Here is a 23,717-nt window from a genome sequence, read left to right on the forward strand (position 1 = left end):
GTTGCCAGCTGTTTATATCAACTGCCCAACTGCTTCCCTCCTTTAGATCACCCACAACACTCCAAAACCCATTTATTTATGCCACGTGGGCGGCTTCTTTGTCATCATTCCATCCTTCCCTCATCCTAACTCCTTTTAGGCGCGTGCTTTAACATATTCCCCTCATTTTAATATATTAACCTTTTATCATCGCTTCTACGAGTTTAAACATTTATTCAACAAATAATGCAAAACGACACAGTACTCACCATTTGTTCATATTTATTTGTTATTGGTAAGTGGTAACTTAACTTCGAATGAACAGAAACATCCATTATAATAATAAAAATTGAGACAGTATACAAGTTCAAAATATCTACTCATAACATTAAAATCATTATATTTTTTTTAATATAAACATTTGCCTATTAAAAGTTATACTGTTGTTAAAAAGAGTAGCTTAAATAATTTATGACATATCAGTTAAGGGAAGAAAACTATATCAACATATTGATTTTGTTTTAATCATTGACACATATCTTAACAACCTTAGTAAACCTCTACTTAATGACTGTTTAAATGCATTTTATGATAATAAGCAATTCGTTAAACAGTATGTGTTCAGTCTTATCGATTTTGTTAAAATTGGTTTTTGATTTTCATAAAAAATTAATATTTATTTTGTCAAACATCTAAAAATAATATAATTTTTAAAAATAAAATATTTATTACATTAAAAGCACATTAAATATTTTTAATGAAACTTATTTTTTAATTATTTAAAATAATTCTAAGAACCGATATTAACATTTTTAATTAATAAAATGATCTAAAACTTACAAAAAGTATTGAAAAAAGTCCTACTACTTACAAATAAGGATAGGGCTGGTTATGGAAACATGAAGGTGGGAACAGGTTGAGAGTTGGGGGATTGATAGAAGTTGGTGTGTGAGGTGACGCTGAAGGAGAAAATTGTGGGGCCGGAACAAATGGTAGATTTAGAGGGAAAAAAGTCAAAGAGATTAAACTTGAATCTCGTGAGATTCTTACAGGCTGGAAGTGGGGCCTTCCTACGTGGAGGACGTTGAAGTCATCTTGGAAGCGTATATATATATATATATGTTTTTTTTCCATGGCTTTCTTTCAAACAGTGAAATTTTTGAATATTGGTTTTGCAGCTTATGGCCTGGTAATATAACTGATTGCTGCACAGCACTGAGCACTCTCACAGTCCCACTCCTTTCCTTTGGGGGTGACGATAGATAGGGTTAGGAAGATAAAATATGAGTTTCACTTTTACATTACAGCTGTATGTGTATGCCCGGCAAACAAAAGTAGTCAAAAAGGCTTTGGACCCCACTCACAGCCCTTTTTAGTAATATTTGTATTCTATATTAACATTTTAAAAAACGTTTGTTGTGTGTTAAACAGCTCGACTTTTCCTGTCATGTTTTAAACGCACCCAACTAAGAGTCAATTAACTACTTGTGCCCCTAACAATACTATTATATCCAGTTACCATCCCAATTTCCATACCTTACCTATTCAGTACGAGAATGATTTTATAATTCATACCCTCTTATTTCTAGTTTCATGTGTGTATATATAATATCATACTACTACTGTCTAGTGCCTACTCTCTACAGCTGTTCAATGGGAATACCAATCTATACTCGGGTCTCAATTTGGATTATTTATTTGGACTACATACGTGTGAACTCGAATTAGTCTGAATTTTATTCTATCCTGAGTATACCCAAATGCAGTCTAACTGTTATCAATTACAATAAGCCAAAATAGTAAGGAGAAGAGGACGGAAGAATAACTAGAATAAAGCTTGAACCTGAATCCATATACGCAAAGAAAGAAACAAAAACCAGGAGCTGCCAAAAATGATAATAAATAAAAGGGCAATGAAGGTGACCAGGAAATTTCAAAGGGGACAAAATGGTCAAAGAAAATAAGGAAGACAAACCTGGATGAGGGTGTGCCAGCCATAAAGCTCGCTCTCTCATAAGCGTAAATCAAATCAAATCGCATCTGCAGAGTCATTGTAGTTAGACTCCCCACACCCACCAACTATACAAAAGCCCAATTTCCTGGAAGTAACCCATTCCCTCCCTCCCTCGCGCTCGCAACCTTTCATTACTATTCGCCATCATATTTATTATAATACTACGCTGCATGCACCTTTAACCGATCACTCTCTCTCTCTCCGTATATACACCCAAACCACACTCCCTCTGTCCATTGCCACGTTCAATCTCAAAATGGAAGCAATGAACAGAAGCTCCTCCTCCACTGCGTCTTCCTCCGACTCTTCCTCTTCCGACTCCAATCAGAGGAATCCCAACAAACCCGACCGAATCAAAGGCCCGTGGAGCGCCGAAGAGGATCGGATCCTCACCCGACTCGTCGAGCGATACGGACCCAGAAACTGGTCCTTGATCAGCCGCTACATAAAGGGCAGGTCCGGCAAGTCCTGCCGGCTACGGTGGTGCAACCAGCTCAGCCCCACCGTGGAGCACCGTCCCTTCTCAGCGCAAGAGGACGAGACCATCATAGCGGCGCATGCACAGTACGGTAACCGGTGGGCCACCATTGCCCGGTTACTACCGGGTCGAACCGATAACGCCGTGAAGAACCATTGGAACTCCACGCTCAAGCGCAGACCCAAGGGTGGCTCTCTTATTGTAAATCCCAACGACGGAGGCGCTTCTTCTTCTACTCCTTGCCCCTTGGAAGACGACCCGTTGACCGCGTTGACTCTGGCTCCCCCCGGGGTTCGTAACGGTGGTGTGGTCGAGGAGGCCGTGGCCGACCACCGACCCTCGCCGGAGAATGTGCCGACGGGGTTTTGGGATATGATGAGAGATGTGATTGCGAGGGAAGTGAGGGAATATGTGTCGTCTAATTTTTCTGACAACTCGGGTTTTCATTGAATGAATTATAATCATAATCGTTTTTATGTTTTGTTGTTTTTCAAGTAAACTATTCTGCACTTCGATATTGCCTTGCTTAGGTTCAGAATCGTTTCGGGGAATCAAACTCTTGTGCTGTTAATAACAAATTTCTTTTTCTGTTTTATTTTTCTTGCGAACCATCGTTTTCTATTAGCTCTTTTTTCTTTCCTTTTTTTTTTAAGGAAACACAAATCCGTCGGGGGAAAAACATGACGTATTCGCTTGCCAATTACTTACTGAGTGGAATGTTTGAAGATGAATGTTGATTTTGGCAGGTGGAAAGTTGTGACCTGCCTGGGTGATAATATCATCTTTGAGAAAACGCAATTTAATAGAAACCCCAAACCCTACTCCTTAAAATTATTTTATGCTTTATTTTATTTTCAAATTTTGATTAAGCTTTAGTATTTTTGTTATCAGACCAGACCTGCAAAGGTTTTGAGAAGAATCTATCCCTACAGAAATGTTTGAAGGAATTGAGACATTAGTATTGAATGTTAAATGGGTGTCTGTTGTTAGCCTTTTTTTTTTTTTGGGTACAATGATAACAGACTCACCGTTAAATATGAATTTGCACATTATGTAATTTTGAGAATTTTATATAGTTCATTCTACATAATTAATTAAAATTACTTCAATTAGGTTTGAAAGCAATCACTCAAATGCATACCAGATAAATTGTAAATAGAGTTTTGAGTTGTATAAATGTTAATATTAAAATATTTTTATCATATTTGATAATTCTAGCACACTTAATAGCAAATCTAAGAAACAGTAATCACAAGAAGTCGTTATTCATGGAATAATAAAAATGCAAATATGTTTTTTGTTTGAAAATTTAAAGTAAAAATATTTTAGAACCAGTTTAAAAATATAACAATTGTACCAGAAAATCTTTAAAAGCAAATCAAATTTTCAATAGCATAAAAAACTATTGTCTTCTATAAATTGATGAACATTTTTGAAAATTATTTTTGTTAATAAACAATGATATAATAATTTTGAAAATATATGATTTTTACAAAAAAAAATACTTTAATTGTTTCAAAATTTTATTAATTGAAATTGACAAAAATTATACTTTTTTTTTTCTTTAATATAGAGTTATATTTTATTACTCTGTTCATTGACTGTAGGTAACCAATCGGGACAGCAATCAGATAAAAGCACAGGCAGTACCTTATCCAAATAAATGTATATATTATTACCCTATTTCTGACTGCAGATTAGGGTCATGCGCTACTCGATATTCGAGATTAATGGACTAGTTTTTTGTATCCGACAACATTTTCAGTGACGGTGAGCATATTGTTATTGACAATTTTTTAATTAAGAAAACTTTGTGGAGAAACTATTTGGTGTTAATTATTTGCTTTTAAGAAAATATAATATCGATCCAGATAAAAAAAAATAGTGAATAATAATTTAATGTTCCTGCCACGCAGACACATGTGATATTATTTCCTACCATATGCAGCCAAAGGCTTAGGTAAAAGGTCGTATATTCTTGATCCTGGAACTAGTTCATTATTTGATGATGGACCCTATGATTCTAACCAAAAATGGACAAACTTCGTAAAAGCATTTAAAACGCAGCAAGCTATAGCTAGGGGCAGAGGGGCCGCTGGTTTAACTTGCACTTGAAGACTCATTAAAGTTTCGTTGAGATGGATTACAATGCATAATAAGCTTATTCATATTTTTTTATTGGATAAGTTGCATTTGATCACTGATTAAACTTCAATACACAATATGATTATGTTAAACTTTACATCACTGTTAACTAGAAAAACTTTTGGTCCTTTTAGATTCGTTGTTCGAGACATGGGTTATTTGTGATATCACATGCCTCTGTTGTCCAATATAGTATCCCAACTAGCTACTATGAGCATCTTTTAATGATGACTTGCTTCGGGGCAATTGAACACCAAGTTTAGATCTTAAATCTTATTAACGCGTAAGTGTAATGATGAAACCGTAGAGTCGCGCTACTTTTACGGAATCATGAGACTGCAGTGTGTAAAATTTTCCATGCCAACAGTTAAAATAGTAAAAATAAGTAGAAAAACGCGAACTCTCTTACTCGAAGAAAAACTATTAGGTTACGCAATCAAACATAAAGTTGACTCTGCGTTTCAGTCGGTGATAATAAACTTGATTTGAATAATCTTAACTTGTAAATTAGTTTAAGTTAAATCGATTCTTTTAAAGTTATTTTTAATATATTTTTTACTTGCAAATATTTTAATTCCATTTTTGACAAACAAATCTGCATGGCAAATTGTTTTAATTAGCTTACCCTGTGGTTGGTCAGACCAAACAAACAATAATGGGCCTGAAATGTGTGCCTAAGCATGATTTCTCAATATAGACTGCTCAGACACAAATGAAAAATGATAACGGGCTTTCATAGTGAAGCCCGTGAACACAGAGAGACAAAAACAGTAGTCTTATTAAAAAACCGAGACAAAAATACAACATGATATCGAATATCCACAAACCAAACAAGGTAGAGGATTTGTTTTTGGGAGATACATGAAAGGAAAACACAACAGGACAGAGGGTGCATTAACACCCTTACAATGAGCTAAAAGCAGTGTGTGTGTTTGGCTAAGAGGGGTGCATTTATTTATAGTTGGAATTCAAATATTCAATAATGATAAATGGAAATGGCTTAATTTGGGTGATGCGTGAAGGAGAGGGAGCGTGTAGATGGAACAGCGATGAACTTGGTGAGGCCAGCAATGCAATCATAGGCGTTTCCCTCTGCAGAGGCAAAATAGTAAGGCCTCCATTGATTGAGATCAACCGTAAAGCCCTCACCAGCCCCTTCATTTGCACTCCCCAATAGCTTTGCCCCTCTGAATTCGCAGGTTATGTAACTCCAGAGGTTTGGTAGTAAGTAAACACTCTGAGCAACAGTTGAATTTCCTGGTGGCGGATACTTGAACACTGCACCTCCCAAAATCACCGCATCAATCAATCCAATACTTTATATATTAATTAGACAACGGATAAAATTAACTAGTGGTGTTTGGAGAATTTTTATGAGAAAATGTAACATTTAAAGTGACTAGAAACCAATGCTATTAGTTAATTGATATTGATGTTGATATGGATTGTGGTACTTGTACTTACCAAGTGTGTCATTTATGTGGAAGGGACTATTTTGGATAGCCCATTGAGTGTAGTTAGTGCCCGCACGCCAACCTTGAGAGTCACCAACCAAAATGCTTCTTCCCTCGCTTCCTGCAGCCACACACGTGATCACAAGAAGGAACACAAGTACTCCTCGTCCCAAATGCTTCTGCATGTTTTATTGATTATTGGATTTGTGGCTCAATTCTGTTTAGGGTTACATACCCTGGCTTGGTGCTAGGGTTAATATAGAATCTGATTCAACATTAATCAATCAATCTATCGCCCACGAATTTCAATTAAATTCTGTTATTTTGGCACACGGTCGGTATGTGCGACTTGAACAAAAAATCAGAATCTCACACATTTTCATACTTACAAGTCAACATGCTCCCAATGACTTTTTGTTCGCTTATTATTATTTTTTACTGATTATTGAAATTTACAAGTTTTCAATTTGTCATAAGAGATCGATACAAATATTTATATTGCTCTCGTTAGGTGAACAAATGAGTGAAGAAAAGGAAGCTATGTTAGTTTGGTATTAAAGTGACGCGCATCTAGAAGAGGATTTGTTGGTGTGTAGTTTGGCAAAAGTGCACAAAATTGGGACACAAGGTCGTGAGACGACAATTACAGTGTCTGAGATTAAGACTAGTAATGTGGGTTGGTGCTCGCTGATGTTTGACTCAAACATCAGCGTGCTGTTTGGTCTTTCATGTCGCCAGTGTCATACAAAATTGAAGATTCAACACAAACTCAGTTTATTAAGCCTGCAGTCTTTTTCTCTTGATATTCTTCATTTGTTCAACATTGGGCTGAACTACCCAATCCCATCACTCTGGGCCCAATTCATGATCATATTATATCACAGAAAGTATCCAATCCCTTAATTACTCTTTTTTTTTTTCTCTTCTTAAACAATCCTTAATACAAATATTGTGTTTTGTTTGAGATCTATTGCCACTATTTTAAATATATAATTAGTAGGATTAGGAATGTACTTAAACAGATTCAATTTGTTATGGGCGTGTGTACACGGAAGCTAATTAAAGTGCTGCTCACTACTCCTCCTTCTTTTCTTTTGTATTAATTCTTTAGATATTTGATCTCCTAGATTGGGACCTTAATCTTGTTTATGTTGTTTAGATTTATTTAGCTCCTTTAAATAATTAAAAAATATTTTAGTAATTATACTAATATATATTAAATTGTATTTCTTTTTTTTTTAATTTGAGGCCAAAATAGGATTGATTGTATTAATTATAACTTCAAATATAAGAAATACTATTTTTCAATAAAAGAATAAAAAATTATTATTTAAAAATTAAATTCTTAATTTAAATATGAAGTCTATAGAAGTTTTTTAAAATATAAAATTATTATGTCATTGATTCTTAAATGTTCAAACATTTTTTTAAGCCATTTTTTTACATTTTAAATAAAAAGTAAAAAATATATAATTAGCAAGTATAATGGTAGGTTTATGATATATATGTCTAGGTTAGTCATGCATGAACCACAATAAACACACAATTGCACCATCACTTATAAATATAAATAATAGCAAGTTTTATTGTTGTCCATACACAACATACACAACGTCTCTAAAAATAGAAAAAAAAAACTATTTACATTTGATTTTGATATTAATGTTAATTACTCTAATTATTAATTATATTTTTGAAAATATAAAAGTAAATATAGAATTACCAATACAAATACAAATAAGTATAAATTTAAGATGATAAAGATAAGAATAGTATCAGTTAACATGAGAGTATATAATAGTCATTCGGCTGGGAAAAAGCTAATTAGCATGTGGTTAGCAGAAGTAGAAGCCTAGTTAGTTTGCTTTTCTCTATAATTTTTTTGGGAGTATCTATAGTTTATCTATCCCATAAACACACAATTGCACCAGTAATATTATCTTTATTCATTTTAAATGAGTTATTTCTATAAACTTCTTTCTTAAGTAATTGTTTTTGAAAATCATTCTTTGATCTCTCCAACCTGAGATTACTTGCATTCTTCATCCAAATTTAACACCTCAACTCAAATATCTGATAAATAGTTGAAAATTTTCATCTTATAATTCACATCTGGTACTAGTTGCATAGCTCCACGGCATGTTCACGTGCCTGCATACAAGAATTTATGGGTAATGAGGTCAGGTATACGGTCCCACTCAATCTGAATGTATGTCAGGTAGCCATGTCCAGAGATCTATCCGAGTAGCTACATTAATTGAAACAATCCAAAATTAAAACATTAATAAAAGATAATAATAACAACATAATAATATGCTTATAAAATGATTCTACTGAGACGAGAAAATGTCTCAAAATTAGGTTAAGTTTGGAAGCAGAAGCAGCATGGTTGGGGTAGCGGTAGGTTGTGCTAAAGGAACAACTGAACCCGCCATGTCAGTAACAGTGTGTGGAATCGAATATCTGATCGCAGCGTGTCCTCACTCCTGAAGTCACTGAGCTGCTTTGATTCTTTCTCTATCTTCAAGGAGTGGTCCATTTTTAACCGTGATTGAGACAAAGACCTACATGCATGTCCATGTCATGACATTGTTAATGTCTCTGTGTCTACTATGCCTCATTAATCATAACGATTCTTTCTTACGGTCGCATGTTGGAGAAAATGAGATATCTGCATAGTTATAATTTTCATGAAGTGATTAAATAATTTTTAAAGGTTGTTTTATAACATGAAGAGAAATAGATAATTATTTTTTAAATTAAATTGCTGAGCTTTGTCATTTCTAATTTGTATTGATTAATGACGAGCTGGAAACACGACACAACAAGTGTTATGTAATAGAGCCATAGCGATAAGTATTTACCAACAGTGATTGGAGAGAAGAGCAACTTGTGTAAGGACTTTTTTTTTTTTGAGTAATCTAATTTAATTTTCAGGTTTATTAGTCGACTAATTATCACGTGACAAAGTCATACTTTTTTAATTGATAATAAAATATTAAAATTTAATCACAGATCACAAAATGATTGACTGAAACCACATACACATGATGATCCTAGACAGTCCAATAATTAACCCTTGTGCAAGACACAACAAAAATTGGTGAGGTGCGGTTGTCTCTTCCTTTTGCATACATCTTTTTTGACGAAACGTGATCTGTACAAACTCACAGAAACCTTACTACTTAGCCATCTAAAATAATTCTCATTTACTATATCATTAACTTTGTTAAATAATCTTTTCCTTCTCATTTACTATATCATTAGCACTCATCTGGTAAGGAATGCATAATACATGTAAATGATACAGATTCTCACCATTATAAAAAAAATAAAATTGGACAGTGTAGTTACAAAATCTCCACTTTTATCATTTAAACCTTATTTTTTAAATAAAAATATATTATATTTATAAGATATATTGAGTGCATGTTTATATTTACATTTAAATAAATATAGATTTATATATGGTCATTTTAAAACTATTAATTATAATTTCATAATTTTATATTAAATTTATGTTTACATTATTTTTAACGTATTTTTAAGTATGGGTGAGTAGGATCTCACAGAATCACTATGTCATTTCAGTACATATATTCCCAAAGAGGCACCATTCTAGGGCTATGATTAAACACAATAGATCGTTTTGGAGGTGATAGTTAGTTCCTTTTTTCCTTAATAATATTCTGTACTGTTAATCATCAATGTAACATTAGTATTTATTTTATATTCAAAATATTTTAATTAAAAATTTATTAAAAGAATCTCTAAAAAAATTATTTTCTAGAAAATAATTAAGGTGAACTAGGCCAGAGTCTCTTCATTTTTCAAAATTACTAGTACTCCTTCCCAACGAACAACTGACCCAAAACATAAGCCTTTTTAAGTATGATGGCTGCAAATTGCAATCTTGCTCTTGACTGCATGTTATCTTTCACTCAGATTCTGCCAGTTATGTGCACTCTGTTAGAGTAAATGCCATCACAAAATAAAAGAATTTTGAACAATTAATTTTACCATTTGTAAGGTCTTGTTAAAAAGATAATAAATATGACTTAAGAAGAAATAAATGAGCAATGTTACTTGTGAAACCAGTATTTTTTCCTCTTACAAATCAGTCCTATAAAACAGTTGTGGTGTGATGTTTTGAAAGTTTGTTTATCCTGACAAGAATATTAGAATATTATATGAAGGAAAAGAAATAAAGTGAGTGAACAGAAAAAAGCATTGATAAAGGAAGGGAGGTGGCTCTGCCTGCTGGTATCTCTTCTTTCCTTCTTCGTCCTTGCAAGATACAGCTGAGAAAGTAACCATGTAAAACCCAGTATGACCTATGTTACGGTAAAAGTAATCACGTCTTAAAGTTCATTGTTTTGCTCATGTCATGTCATATTATAGTATGAATAAATCTAGATTCAATTTTGATTTTTTAATAATTAAATGAAAAATTAATTTTTTTTATATTTAAAGATAATATATATATATATATATATATATATATAATTTTTAAAAAATGTGCAATATTGTACATGATAAAAAATCATATATAAATTTTTTGATTAAAAATATAAAAATTAATATAATTTAATAGATTAATAATATAAATATTATAAATTTTTATATAACTATGTTATACAACTTAAAAAAATTACTTTTTTAATACTTTATTTTAATATAAAATTTTTATGCAATAGGCAATTACCATTATACTTGCTCTAAGTGGGTTTTATATTACGATTACCAGAGACTAATGCGTCATTGGTTAAATGTATTCAAAACTTATCCTTTTGTAGTGTTATATAACTATAGTTTCATGCTAGCCTTACATAGTGTGGGAATTTACCATTTCCGTATAATTTTAGAATTAATTCATTACTCTTTAAATTTTAACTTATCACTAATAAATTTAAAAATTAAAATGAACAGTAAACACTGTCAAACACTATCGTTAATGGTATGAAAACAGGTAATAACTTTTTTTTATTAATATAAAAATGACTTATTTGAAGATATCATACATAGACCTTTAAATTATTTAATAAGCTACTTTTTGATGAAATAGTACTAAGGTTAAGGAGTGCCTTTAATTATTAGTTAAATTTTTTGACTAAATAAAAATTGTAAAAAAAATAAAAAATAACAATAGTTAAAATTAACAATTATTGCCTTTAACACGTTTGACACAATAATATATTATAGGATACATGATTAAACTATCTCTGTAAATTGAAAATGAATCCAGGGATAATGCATGAACTAGTAGTGCAGCCTTATATGTTGCATATAGAAATTAGATCTGAAGGCTGACACTAAATTTTGATAACTAGTTGATGAGGATGATGCAATAGGACAAAGGATGAAAATTGAAACAAAAACAGGACAACAAAATATGGTTAAGAAAGCAACATAGAAATAATTCAATGGTTTGGTGTTGAGGTCTGAGAAGGCTGGTCTGCTGGTTGCTTGGTATCTTGAGAGGTGTGGATTGGTGTTGGAGGAAGCGAGGTACTTGACTCACCAGGTCTGGCTATTGAGAGGTTAATTCTGCCATCGATGCAAGTGGAGCATTTCCTCTCTGCCCAGCTTTCTACATCGTACTGGCCATGACCCATTATTCTTCTTCCTGAACAGAGCCTTCCAATCATAACCGCAATTACCCCCAACACAATTACAACCACCATAACTCCAACCACGGGACCCACAGACTCGTGTTGTGATTGCTGTGCCACATTCATTGGAGGAGGTTGTTCTTGCTGTTGATACATTGGCATTGACATTTTTACCACTTGCTACTTGCTTCCTACTACCAAACCGAAATTACCTCTGCAATGGTTAATTGCTTTCTTGGGGTGGAGTGATGTGCAAGGACTTTACTCAGTGTAAGCTTCTAAGGTGTAAGATGAAGATAATTAGGAAAGGATATTTGGTTGGTCGAGAGCGTAAAAGAAAAGAAAGTCATAGATGGATGCTTGAGATGTTGTGACACATTCTCATTCTGAAATTCTTTTTGCAAAGGATGACCGGACCAGAGTTATATTGTAGATAAAGAGAGATCTTTGTTCTGTGTGGAAAGAGAAAGAAGGAGGGAGGGAGTTTAATATTATTACCGAGTTATATTGTTGTCTAATATTTATCTATTTTACTATCCCTCTGGGTCTGGTTTTGATTAGAGAGGGAGGGAGTTTAAATGGAAGGACAGGAAGGCTTGTTTTGCAAGGGTTACCAAATTGTTAAAATTATTATTACCGAGTTGAGGAACCCCGAGGGACAGTAAAAGGACGAAAGGAAAGGCGAAAGAAATCAGAAAAGTGGAATCTTTGGAGAGAAAAGTGCTTACCCTTTTCTCGAGAAGCCCTTTTCAAAACAACATCGACGAGCTTTTTCAGGAGTTTGGGTACTGTATGAAGCATGAGTGAACAACCTTAACAACACGGGAGAAACTTTTTTTTTTTTAAATTCCTAGTGCGTGAACATCTGATTCTGGTATACTTTTTAGGCTCAGGTAGGGTTCTAAGGATTGTCCACATCTAATTCAAGAGTCCTATTGTCACTCTTATTTATTATTTCTGCTGTCAGTCTTATACCCTTATATTAATTTGAATAACCAAAAAAATGTTATGACAAACAATATAATGTGCATAAAAGTAATAATAAACAAAATAGAGTAACAATACTCACTCACACTTCAAATGGCTGAACCTTCCAAATATAGTTCAAGAAGTGACAATTAACAAGTTATATGTAAGATGATTCTTGGGTGTTAAAATTTTCACATATCTTTCCCCCTCTTCCAATGCCAAATAAATAAAATTCAAATGGCTGAAGAACCATGGTCATACATCTTTTATTTGCCATCATTCATTTGTCTTGACGAGTACTAGTAAATAAATCAGTGGACGATTCCCAGCACCCCAAACCAAGTTTTTACTTCTTTCCCCATTTTTAATTATTTTTCATGTTTGTTCCATTTAAATGGCAAGAAATGACAATTTTTAAACAATGTGAATGATAAAATCAAACTATTTTTTCAAATATTTTAAAATTTCTAATTATTTATATTTATGTGCAACAATCACTAGCAAAAATATTCAGAGATCTATCTAGAGCATCATGCGTGTGTTTTGTTTTTAGGGGATTATAACGGCCAAGAACCATTCCACCATTGTCTTATTCCATGGAAATGTCATGACATTGCTGTCTTCCATTTCTTGTGTTTAGTCATGATCTATTTCTTCTACTGAATTGGTGCCACTTATTCAAGGTCAGAATTGTGTTCCTTACAGTTTTATAGCAGAGGAATTCATTCCAGGTATACCCTGGACCACTGTTTTAGATGAAACCGACCATGATGTCCATCAAGAGTCAAGCACTTGTCATCCTTTAATATTGGTGTGTTGCATCTTGTGGCAAAACATGTTTTGGGTAAAGATTATTTTTAAGAAAATATTACATACTTTGCAAAAAAAAAAAGAATTAAAAGTTGACATATTTTCTAAATTGAACTGCACTAAACATGCACTATGGGGAGACATTTTGCTTGTCTGCCTAAATAACACTAAAACATTCATAGCTTATTGGCTGGTTGTAGGAATCAGAAACCAAAACAACCTTAACCAGAGAAAAACTAGTCATCATATTTCCAAAATCAGGGCTCTCCTACCCCGTAGTGCATGTTTCATTTAATTTAGTCATCACATTTACAACTTAAAATGACTAAATTACACACACATCTCATGAAGTTTAATAGAATTTCACCGGATAATTTTTTTCACCTTACACAAGTTTCATTTAATTTATGTAATAATATAACATCACACACCATTCTAGATTACATAAACTATCCCTGATTTCTTATACAATTATATAAATTAGGTCATATATGTAAAAATAAATAAGGAGGGGTATCAGAGAAAATTCTGTTAAACCTTAGGAGGTGTGAATGTAATTTACCCATTTTAAATTAATTCATGAAGCCCATCTATGTACAGCTAATACTGTGTAGGACATGGAAAAAAAAAGTAGAGCAAAAGAAAATCCAGCACAAACTAACATGCAGACAAAAAATGAGTTGATCAAATGTAGCTGACATATAACCAATACCCAATACAACTTACATCTTACTATGCACTCTTGCAACCGTAAGCACATGCCGCCCTGCAGTTACTGGCAACACAGTAACAACAGCCTTCAACTTTCCTCCTTCACTAAGCCAAAAGATCAAGCAAATGAATATACTCTCAAAAAACTGTACAACACGAAAGCAGGTGCAGAACTATTCTCATATTCAGATTAAAGTTATGACAATCCACCTTCGATCAAACAATCTACCCAGGGGCCTTCCCCATCCTTGAAGTAACACTTCCAGAACCGGAGGCAGTCATCAAATTTCCATTAGGGGACATGTAGAAATAGTTGTGGTTAATTCGGGTCACCAAATCAGCCAAATGAGGGAAGTGCCCAACATTTAGTTTGAAAGATAAGACCTGAAAAGCCAGAATAAGAATAACACTGTTAACCCTTTTTTTTTCTCTGGAAGATGGTGGAGGGGAAGAGAAAGGGAAAGGATATGACCAGATTCCTCTGGTAGAGTTAAACTCTCAGTGTTAAATTTCACATACTAAGAGTGCACAATCTTAAATGTAAAATGCTATCACAATAGCATTGAGGGAATTATTCCTCAGTGCTATTTGATGCCATCATATTCCATTTTGCTGCAACCTTTTCTTTTCTATATAAAAAGTCCTACTGAATAACCACCTTCCATGACAAAACATATCGCTAGTTGTAAAAAGTGATTAGATGAAGGCAAATTTCAGAAAAGAAATAGTTGCATGTCAAATCAAGCACCAAACTGAACCATGGTGTTTGATTGGGTAGTCAACTATGAATATGATTCCTCAATAATATTTTTTCCCACAAGTATTTTCTCTAATAGACATTTTATACAGACATGAACTTTAACTGTCAACTAGTGCATTTCAATCAACTCGGGTAAGCCAATCAAATAAATTCAAACCCTGATATTATTTATGGACTATGTACTGCAAATTTGAGGGCATAAAACAATCACTAAAACCTTTTCCCATTATGTGGGGTCAGCTACCTGGTTTAAATAACACCATTCTCTTTCAAAAACAAATTCTTCAGACAGGCCATTTAGATCTGATCCATTTTCAGGGTTTACATATATTTTTCTTATTCTTTTTCTACTTCTAATTATTCCACTATCATCTGTCAATTGGGCTTCTATTGATCCAAATTTTTTCCTTTCTAACTTGAGGGCATCTTAATTATAAAATCAACATGCCGCACATATCAGACTATAATATGATTGAGTTTGTGACACTCAATAGCAGCATAGAATCCCCGAGAGCATTTTGTTGTATGGTCACATACATCTGTAAATTTCTCCAGTGCTCAGTTTTATACAAACAACTTCATGAGGAAAATGATGATGCACATGTATTCTAGTCAAAGTATAAAGAATCCATTATTTTCATCAAGATCAAGTTGAACTGGCAGTCACACAGTATCAGCATAGTTAAATAAATTCTTAGAAGGATACCCTGAGTAAGAAAGCAATGCACTCATCAAACTGTTTTTCTATCCGGTCCACTTCCATCTCACACCTTGCCTTGATTGCAGAAACAGCTCCACCACTACTTAATGTCTGTTGTATGATATAAAAGTCTAAAGCTATTCCAAGGATGCTGTTAATGCGGCTGGCAATCAGAGCCCCCTGAATGCAATAAACATTACTGAAACTACTCAAGCTTTGCTCTATTATAAATTATAAATATGCCAGTCAAAACATTGATAAAATAAATGCCCAAATCAAGAGATACAATAAATCACCAGCTTATCAGGAACCACAAAGCACTGCCTCTGAATTGATAAAATGTAAGCTTCATGGACTTCAATGACTTCATCCAGTGATTTAGCTGCAGTCATACCTTCACATAGTTCACGCCAAGCACTGTGATATACCTGCATAGAAATTGTAGTGACAGGTTCCATTGACAAAATGACAAACCATGAAAGCATGAGTGTAATGGGAAGATTCCATAGAGTGATTAGCAAATACCATAAAATGAATTAGAAGGCATTAAAAGCAATTACCACTAGCCATTCTATTGGTAGGTTACACGTCAATGATTATATTCCCTCTTTTTTTTTCTCATCCAAAATCTAGCAGAAAAAGTTATAATAGCAGCTCTTATGTTATGTCGGTTTATGCTAGATCATTACTTCAATGGAATTAATCATGTCCTATATATATTGTGTCACAGATAAATATTTTCTTGGAACAATTATTTTTGCAATTATCTTAGTGTAATGTGTACTGTGTATACCCGATCCATCACATATTGGTGAAAAGCATCCACAAAATGAAGGAGTTTCTGCTCCACTAACCAATGATGCTTTCGGTCGTTTGTAATAGATCCCCTATCCTGCAAATTGTGATTTCAATTTCCAACCTTACAGTAAATACTCAGAATGTAGTAAAATACAAAACTAGATTCTCGAGTTTAGTTCATGAAAGAAGCACCTTCCACATCCATCTCCGCACTTTATCTAACACAAATTTTGCACGCTTGACCTTCAATAAGAACCGCATCACCTAATTTTTTTTTTTAATAAAGGAACAGAATATGGTAAGCAAAAAGAACGAACCAGATAGAAGGGACAAATATCATAATCTAAATGATGAAAAAAATTATAAGGCTACCGTAAAGAGAGAAAAAATCCCAAAAACAAGCTAGGCACCTGGTTGTACTTCTTAATTGCCTCTGTATTTGCAATGAGTTCAAGGGGCCAAGGGACCTGCCAGTTCCCAATTTCCATATACCTTTATTCATAATTTTAATTACAGAAACCCATACTAAACAGGAATTCAGTTAGAAAGGCAGAATAAATTGACTAAAGAATGACCTTATACGTGAACTTGAGCATATCAAGGCCGTTAATTCCAAAGCTACTGATATGACTCTTATGAGTACTCAAAACAACACCAGATGTGCTAGCTTCCTCATCACTGTCAACAAGACTTTTGGTTATTGACACTACCAATGAATCAGGAGCACTTAACAGCATACAATCAGCAGAATTTCTGATTGATTCCTGTAATTGACATGCATAGATGGATTATGATCAGAAAATTGTATAAAAAATAAGGGCATATAAATACTCATAAATTTATTAAATAAACTGAAGCACACAATAGAATCCATCATTATACTATAGCTAATCTCTTTTGCATTATACACAGCAATAGTGACTAATCACATGATTGCTTTACTACCAATTTGCCAAACTAGTATAGGAGGTAGAATCCACAATTTGACATCATCATCCATTTTTTATGGTGATTAGTGTAATACAACCTCGTCCCATCATTTTCCCATTGAGTCAATATGTCTAAATAATAATACCAGTAACTAAATGGACTATAAGAAAATCCACAAGAACAAACCATTACAGGTGGGTAGTAATTTTAATCCTCATAACTGTACCCTTTGGATATCCATATACCCATACCTTTTATATATCCACATACACATACTCACCTCTATTACCTACGCTTGTCTAAGAAAAAAAATACTTATATAATTTTACACAAGTAGCATGATAATACAAAAATTTGATACGTAACTTTTGAACAAAGTTTAAGCATAGATAGAAAACAAATATTCAAAGATAACAAGTGCTAAGTGCATTTTAATACATTAACTTTCTAAACTAAAGTACTTAGAAACTATAAACAAAATTTCACACATAATCTTCAAGACATCTAAAACAACCAATTCATGAACTTGAGAGTCATGTATTGTCACTCTCTAAGACCTAAAAAAAAGAATATTAGTTAATTATTTATTATAAAATCAAAATAATAGATATAATTAGGCTATTTTGCCTTTTCATCAAAACTAAATAATCTAAATTAGAGCAAACACTTATCTTTTAGGTTTACATATTGCTTTGGTTTAGGAATACTAAAAAAAACTAGAACATACAAGTATTTAATAAGAATTAATTTTTATATCAACCATGTAATAATTAAATTATACTAGCCTAATTAAATAATATAAAATAATAAATGAATTTTTCTATTAAAAATATGAAAAAAATTATTTTTATGGTTTAGTTTATTGGTAAATATATTTTTATGTTAGTCTTATTAAACAAACTTAATTAGATAAATTTTTATATCTTTAAATATACATTTTTTTATTTGAGTAACATAAATATTTATGTTAAATTTTTCAACCTTTTATTTTGCATAGAAAAAATTTTAAAAACAGAAAATTATAAATTGAAAAATAATTACTCAAAAATTCAAAATAAAAAATTTGTCCATTCAAAAAAATAAAATAATAATGGCCTTCTCAAAGAATTTTGAACTGAGTAAAAAATATAAGACATGAAATTACATAAAATAAATAGTAAAATCTTTATATTGACCAAAATTTTATAAATATATTCACAAAAACTTCCTAAAAACTAAAAATGAGTTATGTTATTGTTTTCTTAAATTCTTAGTTACTCTATTGTAAGTAAAAAATTATTCAAACAACAAAGATAATTAGAAATACTAATAATAATAATAATTATTATTATTATTATAATAGAGTTTTCAACTTACTTATTAAAAACTAATTTAATATGAAAATTGTCAAACTTGATCTCTCAATCCTATAAAAAGTGATAGATTAGATATTTATCTGTAAATCAAACTTCGAAAATATAACTCTCGATAGGGTAAGTTGTAAAGTAACTTATATGATTATATAATTGGTAACGATTATAGAGAAAACTTAGCCCTATAAAATATTAAATATTAACTCTAATTTTCTCCCATAATAGATTTTTGGGTCAAGACTTCTCTCTCACATAAGTAACATAATTAATATATATATTAGTATATGCGGATATGAGGCGTGTTGGATACTTAGGTATCTATACTCGCACTCATCCCCATTAAAATTTGTAGGTATTTTTTCATACTCATACTTGTACCCATTTAGTATGTAAATACCCTACTCATTGAGGGTAAATTTTACAGGTACCCATTAAGTATTTTACCCATTACCATTCCTAAGTGGAATAGTTTACTGTGGTTCAATTCTTGCATTCCTCGGTAGCATTTGAATCTAGAAATGACAGCACAACAATTAATTCCAAACCATTAATAGTTAATAATGGGCATGAAAATTGCAAGAGTTATACAATAACATAAGATCCACAAACAAGCTCAATTCAACAGTGCAACACACCAATGATCCCTCAAAATCATTTCACAGAGAAATGAGGAAAAATGTGAAATTCAAATAATCATACCATCAAGTGACCAATTGGTACTTACTCCTTGTTGAGCAGTAATATTTCGATAAGACAGAGTCACATGCACAGGGAACAGTACAACCATTAAAAAGTTCAAAAGTCTATGAAGTTAGCCAGAAATAGATAGGTACTGAGGTCCTTTCTAGTGGCCTTACACACTATATAAATTTACTCTTTCTAGATGGAATTAGCCAAAGATCTTATGAGTTATGACCTTTCTATCACTAATCAAGCATTTCAATGATAACCCATGCCATTAATCCTCAAACCTTTAAATAAATTTAATTTAATACAAGAAATTATAATTTAGATGCAACTTTCTAGTCTAACTTGAAGAAAAATTGCAGCAGATGTTAGATGGACTCAAAATAAAGTAGAACAAAAATGTATACTAGAGCAAATAACAAGAACATCTACCTGTAATATTGTGTTTAATTCAAAATCATCATCCCATGTTTCACCCTTATCCAACTTGTTGAAAATTACAGTCAAAAAGTGTTGCAGCAAATCACCTGCACAAGACAAATTATCAGTGCAGAAGACAAAGAAACCAAGATGACTCCACTCCTACCCTATAAAGCTCAATATACAACATAGAAAAAGTATAAAACAATTAAAATAATAAGCAAATACCTGAACCTAGCAAGTATATAGCACGCAACACTGCAAGCTCATCCATCAACCTCCATTCGTTCATCAACTTTAACAACATATTCACTCCAATATATTCTACCTGTTCAATTCAAAATAGAGCTATTGTATATTGCCATACTCTTAAATCCTGGATGTCAGATGGTTTAATTTAATTCACCTGTTTCTGAATGTAGACAGTTAGACAGTACTGCATAATAACTAGTGGAAGTGGAGTAGTTCTTAGGTCAACATTTTGCATCCAACGAAGAACTCTTGAAGGAAGACTGCTGTTCCTCTGAAAAGGCAAGAGCTCTGACACAGGAAGATCATTCTGTTTCAAATCAAATATTTGTTCAATATACTAAAGTACTGCACCCTGCATCTAAAGCTGCTCAGTCTACCGGTACCTAGTAGAAATACCTGAAACAAAGGCAAAATAGTGGGAAAAGGAAACAACATTCCTAACAGATTTCTCTCATCCTGTGAGCGAAGGTATTCAGATTCACCAAACTGAAAGCCAAAAGTATAGTTTGTTCCCTCGCTATCAGAAAATGCTGTACTTTCTCCACCAAATATTGCCTTTCTTAAACCCTCATCATTTAATGAAGGCAAGCAGAATTTCTGAGACAAATTCAATGTTTTTAAGGCATCCCCATTCTTTCCAAGGTTCATTTGACATACAGTAATAACCGGATTTTCTACATATGATCTCAAGAGAATCACTTCATCTTGAACAACTCTGGCCCCTCTCAGGTCTCTTGTGTCACTGTTTATGCCTTTGTATTTTAGCTTCAAATCAGTTGATCCTTTCAGAAATAATGTATCGATCAAGAACTTATACCAAGTCTTCTCTGAGTAAGGTGGAGGAGATGATTTATTATTATTGTCATTCTCTGTGCTTTCCTCATTTACATGAGATACAACAGAAGAAACAGATACAGATTTGTACCAGTCATTTTGCCAAAAGTACTTAAAAACATGGTCACCATGACCAACAAGTCCAGCAAGTGATACGGAAAAAACTTCTGACAACGTTAGCCCAGACAATCTCTGAGAAGGATATAAACCATCGTTCAAATATTTGGTACTTCCAGTCTCACAATTACTTCCCTTGCTACATGCTGCTGAGGAATTGGGGACATGACACATTAACTGCAAAGATTTACCAGCAGAGACTATTGATTTAGCTAAATCCTTAATAAAAAAAGGACAAGCTGGATGGCCTCTAGTGTTCTGCTCTTTTCCTTTAGTTGTACTTGACAAAGGGATGGAATCCCTTCTGTCCATTTCCTTCTTGTCATTTGATGCTGACACAGAATCACTGGCATAATTCATGGAAGAGAACTCTGAATCAAACTTAACATGCTGTAGCATTCTTAATAAATAACTCCTCTCCCAGAACTCAGCCTCATCAACTGACACTTCTTTATTAGTAAAAAAGAACATCTGAAAAGAGAGATGATACAATCAATATAGCATTTTAATACACAGTAAGATTAATTTATTTTATGTTTAGAAAGTTTATGGTCAAAGTTGAAAGTTCTACATAAGGATGTTGGCTGAAAAGTTTTCTTAGTATGAGTGGAAGTGTAAAGATTAAATAAAACCATATATGTTCTTAACAGTATGTGTCAACCACAAATACTCACAGCATCAATACAACCTACTTAAATCTCAAATTGCTTAGGACAAATTGAAAATTATGCACTCAAATGATTCTCTTGAGTGTCATGCAAAACCATCATAACCACTTCAAGAATGCAACAGGAGGAAATAAAGGCATTCCTCAGCAATTCTAGCACCAAAAGAATCTTGAGAGTATTTCTTGGGACCCTATTTGGTTTAGGGTTGAGAAGAATCAATTTTAATAGAATTAATTTTGAAGTTTAAACCATTGAACATAATTGGAATATGCACCAAAATTGATCTTAGCTATAGATTTTATTGAAACACATGATATTCAATGGAAAGTACAATAATTGCTTTTTAAACAGTACCAAGCAATGACTTGGTTGGACAACATAACATACTTATTTCTACAACATTCTTTAGCACAACATAGAGAAAGAACTTCTTCCCCCTCCAGCAATTGAGAGATTCAATAACCATTACCTCTTCAGAAGGATCATTAAGAATTCCTTCAAAAAGCCAGGAATCAAGACCCTCAATATATGGTAATAAGCTTCCAAAATACATATAAAGCACCATCTGATAAGCTTCCTCCTGTGATTAGGAAAGTTTCTAAAGTTTGACAACACGAACCAAGAAAAACATTTTAAAGATACGTAACATGCTGCAGGAAAAAATAGTTACGACCTCACCACCTTCAACAAGACACATTTCATCAAGCTTTTTATGAAGATAGTCAAGCACATGAACAGCCAGTTCTGCCGCCGGTACAGATGCACCAACCTCAAAGTATACCGCAGGGATGGCCTCATGAACTATTCGCAATAGGAACCCAGCCCCTGAGCAGAGACTGTAGTCAACAAATGACCATCAGATACTATCACAAACTTCACAACCCCCAGAAACAAACTTAACTTGTAGAGATGATTCAAAAGAACAATTCAGGAAGATTCCAAATGTGAACTCACTTTCCTAAAATCAAATTCTTGTGACACAATAGACAGAAAACTACCAGCCTACATGCAAAATAACCCTAACTCCGCTACAGATCAAAATTTAAAGAAAGCAGAAACCTCGATAAAGAATTAGCTAATCCTAACAAGGTTGGAGTGGTTATGCCATCTGCATTGCTCGTGGACACTTCCTCCTTCAACGCAATATTCCGTAAACGCTGCGTGACAGCAAAAGTAGACTCAGATTTAAAAAAGAGAACAGAGAAAAGTCGATACAGAATAACATGTATAAATTTTGGATTCTATGAGAATAAAAAAGAAACCTTAAGCCACGCGGAAGCAGAGGACGCAAAAGCCTTCAAAGTTGGAGGAGGTTTTGGCACCGCAGTTTCAACTCTATTGAGTGTAATATCTACCAATTGGAGACAAGTTGCTGCGTGGATAAATTGATTGAGAAGAGAGTGGAGACTATTCTGGGAGAGATGACTAACGTATATTCCACTCTTGGCACGAAAACGGTTTCCACTGTTATCCCAAGAGAATAAAGAACCGGAAAACCCTTGCAGCATTCGTAAAACACCTCGCACCTTTAATCAGATTAACGAGGTGGATGAGGAAAAGCACCAACGAATTGACACATTAGTTAAAGGATAATGCAAATCAAGAATGAATGAATGAGAGAGAGAGAGAGAGAGAAGAGAAGCATACAAGGTCAAGTTCATTTGTTCGCAAGGAGGAGAGAGGAGTTGCAAAATGAAATTCATTAGCCAATGGAGCATAGATTCTGTTGATTAAGCTTCGGGAAATTTGTGCCTCTGCACCCATCTTCTTCTGCAGAATTATTAGCGAACACTCATGGATTGGTCCGCAGAGAGGGGAGGAAAATAAGAGTTAGTAAGAAACAAAAGTGTAGACTGTGGAGATCGGAACGGAACAGGCTTATAGGCTTGGCTTTCAAATGTTAATGGCGGAGCCATTACTGATACTCAGACTTAGTGGACCCCCTGGCACCTGGGTCTGCCCGAGATAACGCACCTTAATTGGGCTGCGAATGGGCTGATGGATAAGTAGTTTCAACCCATGTTGAA

At 33.3% G+C, this 23,717-nt stretch overlaps 4 protein-coding genes across 6 annotated transcripts; 1 reads left to right on the forward strand and 3 right to left on the reverse strand.

The window, feature by feature from the left end:
• The first annotated feature begins 2,183 nt into the window (after positions 1 to 2,183).
• LOC113865833 (transcription factor MYB77-like) lies at positions 2,184 to 3,427 on the forward strand. Its single transcript, XM_027500607.1, has one exon. It carries the CDS (start codon positions 2,250 to 2,252, stop codon positions 2,919 to 2,921), a length of 672 nt encoding a protein of 223 aa, XP_027356408.1. The 5' UTR covers positions 2,184 to 2,249; the 3' UTR covers positions 2,922 to 3,427.
• Positions 3,428 to 5,616: 2,189 nt separating this feature from the next.
• LOC113866278 lies at positions 5,617 to 6,255 on the reverse strand. The gene is made up of 2 exons (XM_027501158.1): positions 6,081 to 6,255; positions 5,617 to 5,894 (listed from the first exon to the last, which is right to left on the reverse strand). Exons 1-2 carry the CDS (start codon positions 6,253 to 6,255, stop codon positions 5,617 to 5,619), a joined length of 453 nt encoding a protein of 150 aa, XP_027356959.1.
• Positions 6,256 to 11,378: 5,123 nt separating this feature from the next.
• LOC113865842 lies at positions 11,379 to 12,130 on the reverse strand. The gene has a single exon (XM_027500615.1). The coding sequence runs from the start codon at positions 11,848 to 11,850 to the stop codon at positions 11,491 to 11,493; it is 360 nt and encodes a 119-aa protein (XP_027356416.1). The 5' UTR covers positions 11,851 to 12,130; the 3' UTR covers positions 11,379 to 11,490.
• Positions 12,131 to 13,771: 1,641 nt separating this feature from the next.
• LOC113864557 (gamma-tubulin complex component 5) lies at positions 13,772 to 23,628 on the reverse strand. 3 transcript variants are annotated; one of them, XM_027498408.1, is made up of 17 exons: positions 23,338 to 23,543; positions 22,953 to 23,216; positions 22,750 to 22,847; positions 22,364 to 22,526; positions 22,160 to 22,270; positions 20,468 to 21,493; positions 20,226 to 20,378; positions 20,048 to 20,147; positions 19,832 to 19,926; positions 17,006 to 17,194; positions 16,841 to 16,897; positions 16,623 to 16,694; positions 16,426 to 16,524; positions 15,929 to 16,060; positions 15,639 to 15,812; positions 14,383 to 14,556; positions 13,772 to 14,272 (listed from the first exon to the last, which is right to left on the reverse strand). In XM_027498408.1, the coding sequence occupies exons 1-16, from the start codon at positions 23,452 to 23,454 to the stop codon at positions 14,398 to 14,400; spliced, it is 3,009 nt and encodes a 1,002-aa protein (XP_027354209.1). In that variant the 5' UTR covers positions 23,455 to 23,543; the 3' UTR covers positions 13,772 to 14,272; positions 14,383 to 14,397. The 3 variants fall into 3 exon arrangements, 2 of the variants coding, with proteins under 2 accessions (XP_027354209.1, XP_027354208.1); XM_027498407.1 differs by having other exon boundaries at positions 13,772 to 14,556; positions 23,338 to 23,628; XR_003504877.1 differs by lacking the exons at positions 13,772 to 14,272; positions 14,383 to 14,556 and having other exon boundaries at positions 15,671 to 15,812; positions 16,487 to 16,524.
• Positions 23,629 to 23,717: the final 89 nt, after the last annotated feature.

The sequence above is a fragment of the Abrus precatorius genome, unplaced genomic scaffold (genome assembly GCF_003935025.1).
Source record: "Abrus precatorius isolate BTA unplaced genomic scaffold, Abrus_2018 Scaffold4, whole genome shotgun sequence".
Classification (NCBI taxonomy): Eukaryota; Viridiplantae; Streptophyta; class Magnoliopsida; order Fabales; family Fabaceae; genus Abrus; species Abrus precatorius.

Coding starts and splice junctions, on each gene's coding strand:
- LOC113865833 (XM_027500607.1), top strand. CDS start 2,250: ATGGAAGCAATGAACAGAAGCTCCTCCTCCACTGCGTCTTCCTCCGAC.
- LOC113866278 (XM_027501158.1), bottom strand. CDS start 6,255: ATGCAGAAGCATTTGGGACGAGGAGTACTTGTGTTCCTTCTTGTGATC. Junction 5,895..6,080: donor CCACATAAATGACACACTTG/GTAAGTACAAGT, acceptor TGGGAGGTGCAG/TGTTCAAGTATCCGCCACCA.
- LOC113865842 (XM_027500615.1), bottom strand. CDS start 11,850: ATGTCAATGCCAATGTATCAACAGCAAGAACAACCTCCTCCAATGAAT.
- LOC113864557 (XM_027498407.1), bottom strand. CDS start 23,454: ATGGGTGCAGAGGCACAAATTTCCCGAAGCTTAATCAACAGAATCTAT. Junction 23,217..23,337: donor GAACAAATGAACTTGACCTT/GTATGCTTCTCT, acceptor ATCTGATTAAAG/GTGCGAGGTGTTTTACGAAT. Junction 15,813..15,928: donor TTGTGGTTCCTGATAAGCTG/GTGATTTATTGT, acceptor TATTGCATTCAG/GGGGCTCTGATTGCCAGCCG.